The 8,871-nt window shown below is 40.8% G+C and overlaps 1 protein-coding gene across 1 annotated transcript in view; it reads left to right on the plus strand.

Moving 5' to 3' along the window:
* swap70b (switching B cell complex subunit SWAP70b) overlaps positions 1 to 5,169 on the plus strand; it is a 34,973-nt gene extending 29,804 nt beyond the window's left edge. Inside the window, exons 10-12 of the mRNA XM_032590164.1 lie at positions 1,074 to 1,272; positions 1,689 to 1,785; positions 3,095 to 5,169. Of these exons, the coding sequence (XP_032446055.1) occupies positions 1,074 to 1,272; positions 1,689 to 1,785; positions 3,095 to 3,213 (415 nt within the window). The 3' untranslated portion in view covers positions 3,214 to 5,169. The remainder of the gene's footprint in view (positions 1 to 1,073; positions 1,273 to 1,688; positions 1,786 to 3,094) is intronic.
* The last annotated feature ends 3,702 nt before the right edge of the window (positions 5,170 to 8,871 follow it).

Here is an 8,871-nt window from a genome sequence, read left to right on the forward strand (position 1 = left end):
GGAAAGACGTTTGTTTTTAATAAACTCACTGGTGGCACAATTATTTGCATCCCTGACAATCCTTCTAAAATTAATCTAACTGAATCTATTCTTTAACAAATTAATAATCAAGATCTTCCTTGTTCTCTGGGTTGTAAATGACCCATTTCAGGTCAAATATGGGCTTTCCATCCATACCCTGATGTAAACATGACAGAACCTTTATGTAAGAACAAAACAGAGGAAAACATTCATCCAAACTATTTTCATAATGTCACAATCTCACAAATTTAGTTTCGTCTTTTTGTGTCTGTAGTTTGGTTATTCAGAGCCGTTTTCATGTGCAGATCCGGCGTTTCCACTCAGAATGATTTTCACCACTTTAAAAGTGTGCAGATGTTCAGTTTTAGACTGACATTGTCACTCTGACTGTGATAATGTCAAAATAGTCTAGAACACTAAAATCCCCCCAAACACCCGAAGGCCTGGGAGAATCTGAAGAGCAGGACATTAAGGGAGGAAAAATAAATAAAACGTCTGCAAAGGGTGACCTCTTGTGGTCAGAGGTGGCTGGAGCAACCTAAAAGTTTCCCCAAGCCACTAAAGAATATTATTACTCTAGCAGAAATAAGAAGTAGTCATGAAAAATGTAAGTAAGAACACATGTGTTTAGTAAAAAGATTACTTTAACTTACCGACAGTTTGATTCTAATCTCTGGTTTATATTTATATTGTACCAAGATATATAAAACAATATCCAAATGCTAATATTTTCACATGAAATTGGTTAAATAAGTAATAAGATACCTGAAACACTCAAGTCCAAATCTGAAAACTATATCTAGTAACAAGGTATTTTTTTGCCTTCAAATGGACCGGCTCGGTCATCCAACAGGAAACAGGAAACAGGACAGAGACTTCCTGCTTCACCTTCACCAGTATCAGAGTGTGATTGGTTAAAATGTGCATCTTTATCATTTAGCAAAGCGACCAGAGAAGAAAACTGAGGACCGGTGGGGGGGGGGGGGCGGTTGCCCATTTCGCCCTTATCAGTAAGCTCCACTGATTGTGTTGCTCGTCTGTGTGTGGAGCAGGTTGCTTGAAGAGGAGGCTGAGAAGAGATCCGAGCTGGAGCAGATCCACCTGCGTCAGCAGCGGGCCATCTCTGAGACCGAGGCGGAGAAACAGGAGCTGGAGAAGGAGCGGCTGGCCAAGGAGAGCGCCCTGCAGGCCGCCATGAAACAACTGGAAGAGCTGGAGCAAGAGAGGCAAGGAGCGCTGGAGCAATACCAGGTCAGCTGCAAATGTCATGTGACCCAGAAATAATCAGGGCCTTAACGTTTTAGCATGACTTGTGTTAAATATGACAAATTCTTCAGTTCAACTTTTCCCTCCTTGTCTCATTTTGGGTCCTCTCAACCTAATTGTGTTTCTAAATCACACCAGCTTTAGATTTCATCCTTTTCTGTTGTGTCTCATGTCCAGTAATCTCAAACCTGATGGAAATATTCTCTGGGTTTTTTTGTTTTTTTTTTTGTCTCACAAGAACTCAGTTTAAAACAGCGGGAATGAACTCTTCCAAATTCACACTCCGCCTGTCAAACTTATTAAATGAAAAATGTCGAGCCATTTCTCACTGCTGCTAAAAATAACTGTTGTGTGTATGTGTTTAACAAGGTTTCTAAAGTAACTCTTTGTGTGTGAATCAGACGGTGATGAAAAAGCTGGAAGATGCAACTAACAACACCAAGTCATGGAAGCACAAAGTGGCTCAGCATGAAGGGATGCTGCGCCTCATCCAACCAGGTGACGCTCTCTGCTTCCCCTCTCTGTCCTCCTGGAATTAGAGTCTGAATCTGGTTTTAGAGGAATAGAGGCTGCAGGTATTTTAAGGTTGCAGTTCCATGATTAGGACCCCAAACCTGAGTTTTTAGATGTTTGTGAGATGTTGACACTATACATCACTGTCTATTGCAGAAGGATTCATACTTGCATAAAAGTCCTAGCGCAATCTTTTATTGGGATTTAATGGGACTTCTACAAAGACTAAAGTGCCCACAGATGTAAACTATTTGCTAATTCAGTGACATTGTTACACTAAGTTATATTTAGGGGAGTCATGGTCACTGTTTGCATTCATCAGGGCACCAACTCCACAGTACCACCATGTGCATAAAAGCAACAGAAAACTTGTCTAGAGTGGAGCTGGATAACAAGTTTTCTTTTTTATCTGCTGCACCTTTTATTGCAGCCCTGGGCATCTGCCCTAATGGCTCATATCAAAAAGTGATTCTGTGGCAGACGCAGAAGCGGGAAAAGAAACGACACAAGGCGAACATTTCAAAAACCACTTGTTTGCTTCGCTTGTCTCGCTCTCTGTGCCGACTATGCTACACCCAAACCCGTTGCCATAGCAGCCGACTAACAGCGCCACGAATGTATCAGGATTCAACGGGGAAAAAACACACAAACATTTCCCAGAACATTCAGTCTGTCAGTTTTACGTTTTCAGGCCTGATGTTTACTTTATGATTATTAATAAGTGACCGTCTGAGCACAGCGGTGGTTGATTAGCTCATTTAAACACCTGCTGTACTGATGATCTGTCAGAGTTGGAATGTGGGTCGCTTTAATTTTTTTTTTAACTGAACCAAAACACTGAGTCCTGCAGCACATCTATATGTTAAGTTTGTGAAAGTCAAGCTAGCATAACTTCTTTCTCCCTCTCTTTTATTTTAAATTAAAACCTTCCACTGACCTGTGAAATGTGATGACCTTGAACCTTATTATCTAGCTATCATAGTTTTGATGATTAGTAGCAAAACACTGAGTCCCTTTTGCTTTTATATATCACACATACATTTAATATTTAGCGTGCTGTGTTGACACTTCAACAGCTAAAACCAATGGTAGCCGTTGTTCGCCAGCAGTTTTTTGCCCTTCAGCAGGTTGCAAGGTGTCTGTAGCTAATCTTACAAATAGCACCGCGGTTTTCTGCTGTATGTTTCTGTTGTCTTAAATTTAATTCATAATCATCTGGAAAAGTGTTCATTTCGAGCTGGTGAAACCTGCAGGAACTTTGGATGAAGAATGATGTTTTTGTTGTCGTCCACAGGCTCCAAGGGGCCACAGAACATCACCAACTGGGGCCCGGCAGCCTTCTCTGATGTGGAGCTCAACCTGCGGGAGAAGCAGTGGCAGGAGATGAAGAACCAAGCCGCACAGGCCCAGTGAAGCTGCCGCGAGAACTCGGCCTCAAACAGGTCACTAACTCAGAAGGCTGGTTAGACGTGTTCAGTAAAACAAACGTATAGTGACTGAAATCAAACCTGGTGGCTGGATTTTCCAACGGGATACAAATACCTGGTTTACTAGCAAACTGGGGCATTTTTAAATTAGGGCATTAATTAACTGATTAGCTTGGTTCCTTTAAATAAATCTTTAGTGTTGTCCAGCTATAGACTAACCAGCCGTACTGTCAGTGTACAACACTAAAGACTAGAGCTGTAGTTTAAACATGATGCGCCAAGTTTAACTTGAATCCAGTAAAGAATCCAGACGTCTGTGACAGCGGTGAGGAAACGCTGGAACACAGGCAGTCACAAGGGTCTAGTTAAAGGCTGTAAATACAACAGAGCTGTTATGTTAATGCTGTAGATATGACGTCATTAATCTGAGATATCGCCACAAAAATACAATACAAAACTGCATCATCCTGCTCCTCAGTTTCTTCTAGTGATTTATTCTGATCCGTTGTCCTGCACAGAAACAGGAAAAGCACACTAATACATTGATATCAATACAACAAGCAGACATTTTTATTGTGGGTATTCTTTTTTTGTTTGTCTTTACAGTGTGCGGTCTGCATTTGTCTGTGCTTCTGGTGCGCATGGAGTAGCGTAGTCTTAAAAATGACAACCTTAGAAAAGATTCTGCCTTTACTTTGAGTCTAAGTGGGGAAATAAATCACACCTGAAGAAAAAATGTTTGCATTAAATCACTGGTGGCGCAATTACTGATGCTCCTGTTCTGGAGAAACTCTCTTTGCCTGCAGGACCGAAACTTCTTCTAATGCAACGTTTGACCAAAATGGAGCAAACAGACAGAGGGGTGTTGATGGTTGTTTATCTAGATTTCCCTGAATCGACTCTTAGGCCAGACAGCGGGCGATCATATGAAGGTGATGCAAGTATTCTTTGGGATTAATAAAGTACGGTTGAATTGGGTTGAATTTATATTATGGAATACTATTTAGAAGTCCCTTAAATCTCAAAGGATGCATTAAACATCTTTCAGCTACATCTATTTAAAATGAATTTTGAGAGACACTGAAATTGTGCAACCTCATGATTTTAATTCCATTTTGCTTTTAGAGCTTTCCTCTCGGATTATTGCCGTCAAAAGGTTTGAAACGTTTCAGGGACAAATTGTGCTAGAGCCACCAGTAAACTGTGGCTGTGACTGTAAACTCATTTAGGAGCAACGAACAACGAGCCAGTTGATCTGCCCATCCGCTTCCCGTAACGTTGTTAGTTGTTTGTACAATATTTTATCAGCACGTATTGTCAAATTGATTGATTTATGATGTGCAGCTGGTTAAAGGGGGATGTTGGTTTATGTCATCCGATGAGGGAACAGATTCTCTGCTCGTACTTAAACAAGGCACTGCTTTTACCCTGATACTCAAGCAAACAAAAGGCTCGTAGTTCAAGCTGTTAAAAGTACATTTTGTACCTTTTGTGTCAAAACGGTCAGAAGCTGAATCTGTCCCTGGACTCTCTCGGACCATTTTAATATGAAGATGAGACATTTAGTCATTTTAGCCGGCGTCCACTACCAGCAGGACTTCTAACTGCTGGATGTCTCTACTGCACTCATAATGTCCTGATTAACTCCTGTGATTGTTGTTGTTGTTGTTGTTTTTTTGATATATGCATTTGTAAAAAGCTGGAGACCGAGCTGTGTAATAAAAACTATTTCTAATTATGCTCTGATTGAGTTGTGGAATCAAATTTTTCTCTCTTCATCCCAACATCGTTTCCATTGCGCAGCAGTTTTCATTATAGACTTTCCTTCAGCTGAGGCCTGTGATTAAGAGAGCTGCCAACAGGGGGCGCCAGGTTCAATAATAAACATAGCCAACGCAACAATCAGTTCTGTTGCTCTGTTGTTAATAAAAGATGAATCCTTCATTTGCTGTGCGCGACTAATTTTGCACTAAATACACAACAGGCAAAAGTGGTAATAATGAATAAAATGATATGGAATTGTTTTTCGTTGCATCTTTAATACCACAGTTAATATCAGGACAAGCCAGCACTATTTATAGGTTTAGAATTTGAAAGAACAGTTTTTGACATCACAGATATGTAAAAAGAGTCATGACTACAGCTGACATCTGATTTCATTGTGATTTATGACATTGGTGCTCATGAGTAACTTGCTGTTAATAAAAATTTAATTGTAGGTTTGTTTTCATCTCTCCTAAATATATCATGAAATATTTTTGTTGTTTTTGTAAGCATGCAAGGGGGCGTGGAAAGACTGTCTTGACACAAATATATGCTTATTATTGTTTAAACGATAGTTAGTTTTGTGTGCAATATTTCCCTCCCCGCGCAAAAAAACCTAAACAAAACTGGCGCTTGCTTGCCAGCTTAAAAACATTCTAGTTATTAATTCCAACAATCTCAATTCACTAAAAACTAACCACCTTTTTTTAAAAATTGAATAATAAGATTATGAAGTATGGTTTGGGTAGCGCATTGTAATTTCTGGATATGCTACCAACTTTGAGTAACTTAAGGGAATGAAGAAGAAACAAGTTTTAGCCAAAAATCAACCATGTCAGACTCACACCTGCAGTTTATGTCAAAGTGAGACCTCTTGTTTGTTCACCAGCATTGTTGTTGTCTGTTGCAAATACTGCATACTGTCACTGGAAGTACACATTTGTACATTACTGTAAAAGTATTCATTTTTTCAAGTTTTATATTGAAACAAATCTGAAAAATCTTTGGAGAGAAAATAATCTATATATTCCACCTCAGATATTACAACAACAACAAACAAACATATAGATATACAATATTATAGAAAGCCTTACTGTTATTTCAACTACTGAACAGAAATAATTCCCACAGTGAATTCCAATTGTGAAATGAGAAACAATATGAAGACTTGAAAATATCTGAAAGTGAAACTGCTTGAATGTGCTAAATAAATGAAATAAAATTAAAAAAATGTCTCTACAAAAGTAAAATAAAACCACATTCTAATCTTCTCTGATAAACACACCAAGGCTTTCCTCCCCTCACACGAGCCTCAAGTCCCTTTGGGAATTAAGTTCTACCAAAATCAAATGAAAAAATGGGGCGATTTCTGTGCCACCGATTGGACTAAGTGAGCCATCTGTGCGCACACATCTTTGCGAACCAACAATAATTTGAATCGCGTGCGTCTAACTCTGAGAAAAGCTCACTTCGCAGCGCTTCGGCACGCGCTCGTCTCTTGACAACTCAGTCAGTGGCGTTTCAGAACGGTTGAGGGTAAAGTTGATGCTCGCCCACAGTCAGGTCAGGTCAGCGTGTTTATAGTTCTGGACGTGTTTCAGGCGCCCAACGTCCACGGATCATAAAAGATATTTATTGGATTGCAGAGCAACAACAGGCAAAGCGATCCAATAAATGAAAGAAAAATACAAAACCTTATCAGGCATTTCAATTAGGCTCAGCAGGAGGGGAAAGAGACAGACGGACTTCGAGTTGGCTGGAAAAACATCGTCCCTGCTTATCGTCCCTCAGACTTTTCTGACTTCAGATTTTGGGATGGGAGCCAGAAAATCTATTTTTAAAAAAGACCAGCATTGACATCATAATGAATATTGGTTAAAAAAATATATATATTCTCGTGTGTAAGCTTTTCAAGTGTTATTTTCCCCGTCCAAGTTTCAAAATTTTTTGTTGCACTCCGAATCAAACTTTAAAGAAAAAAAAGAAAAAAAGGTCAACTCCGAGTTTTTAACGACTTCTCGGCTGCCTCACCCCAATTCACCTAGGCAAGTCCCCAGCTCCCCATCATTCCTGGAAATCCACCCAGCAATGAACGTCCGGTCCTAAAACTCAATTATCGCAATGACTGACATCCTACAACAGAAAAAATAGTATCCACATTCTATGCAGATGAATCTACCTTGTAAAATCTCCACTATTATTTCACCCCCAGCCCCATCCTCACAGAATCCCCAACCAAGCTAATTCACTCCATCCCTTTTCCGTATCGTGCAACAGTCATTTGAGCGAAAAGGGAAGGGCCAAACAAACACATACACACAAAATCCACCTCCCCTCACCCCTCCAAAAAAAAAAAATCTGTTGTCCAGATGCAGTCTCCACATACCACAGCTGCACTAACACCGCTTTATACAACAAGTTGGCTCGTCGTTAGTGTCGACCAGAGTGCCGGATGCGCCCTCCGATCACTCCCAGCTCTCCCCACAACCCCCAGCAGCGTCTGCATCCCATCATCGCTCCATCTTTATATATCCTCGTAATCACTGCGATGAGGTTATGAGGCCTGTGGCACGCGTGCTGCATTCCTGGGAGGTGATGCGAAACAGAAATGCGTTAAATTCCTGATCTGGAATCCATCGCAGGGGGTTTATAGCACATCTCTGTGTGTTAGAGCGTGCGTCTGTGGAAGTTGTGGTTGGGTTAGGATGTCTAAAACTATTCGCATCCCTTAGAGTTCATATTTCCTTTTGTTACAACCACAAATGTCAATGTGTTTTATAAAGATTTTAATGTGATAGGCCATGCAAATGTATGACGTGGAAGGAAACTTACTCATGGTTTCAAAATTCTTAGCAAATGAAAATGTGAAAGGCAAGGGCATGCTGGAGTGTTAAGCCCCTTTTAATTTGATACTACTAAATAAAATCCAGGATAACTAGAATGAAGCCATGTCACTTTTAAAGTTGCAGTTGCCACAAACCACGTCAGATGAGCACCTTGTACGCTTCATAACGTGGCATTTCACACTACACATCATCTCTATGGTGAAACATGAGGAGGGCAGAATCATGTTGTGGGAATGATTTACTTCTCAACAGGGAAAGAAACGCTGACACAGGCCATGAACTACCGCCTTTGTCCGATCCTTCACGCAGCGATACAGGCTTTGAGTCGAGGGTCCCTTAGTGAACCACTAGAGTCACGAGGTCAAGTGTTCCTGTGAGAGTGTGTACTGGAAATCCCAGCAGCATAAACATGTACTTCTGAGCTCCTGCCATAAGTCAGTACGTTGCTTTTTGTGCAAGTAAAATATTTTAGTTTGTGTTTTCCCCCAAAGTGGATATGTTTTACTTTGCCTTAGTGCCTCACTCCCTGCCTGATAGATGACATTCCCGTCAAATTGTTGCGTAGTGCCTACCAAGGTAAACTTGTCGTGATCTGTGTTTTTCTGTGTGTTTATTTTGAGTTTTTTGTGTCTCTGAGTCTCCGTGTTGCCCTGTCCTCCCCTTGATTGTTCCCTGGTGTGTCTCGTTTCCGTGATTACCCTCTGTGTATTTAACTCCACCTGTGTTCCTTGTTCCTCGTCGGGTCCTCATCTAATGTCCTCAGTCAGTAGCGTCAGTCCATTCGTTTGCTCCGTTGCTACCGGTGTTGAGCCATTGTTTCCGGCTCAGCAGTGCTGCCAGGGTTTTGGACTTTTTGGATTTCTGTTTGCTTATTCTCAAGATTAAAATCATCATTTTCATTTCTACCTGGGTCTACAGCGTCTGCCTCACCACCTCACACCACACCTTATGACAAAACTACTCTAAGTCAGAGTCGACTACTAAGATAGAGAGTCTCAGGACAGTCGGAGCTGCAGTACCAGGGAATTGCTAGC

Source organism: Xiphophorus hellerii, chromosome 2 (genome assembly GCF_003331165.1).
Source record: "Xiphophorus hellerii strain 12219 chromosome 2, Xiphophorus_hellerii-4.1, whole genome shotgun sequence".
Lineage (NCBI taxonomy): Eukaryota > Metazoa > Chordata > Actinopteri > Cyprinodontiformes > Poeciliidae > Xiphophorus > Xiphophorus hellerii.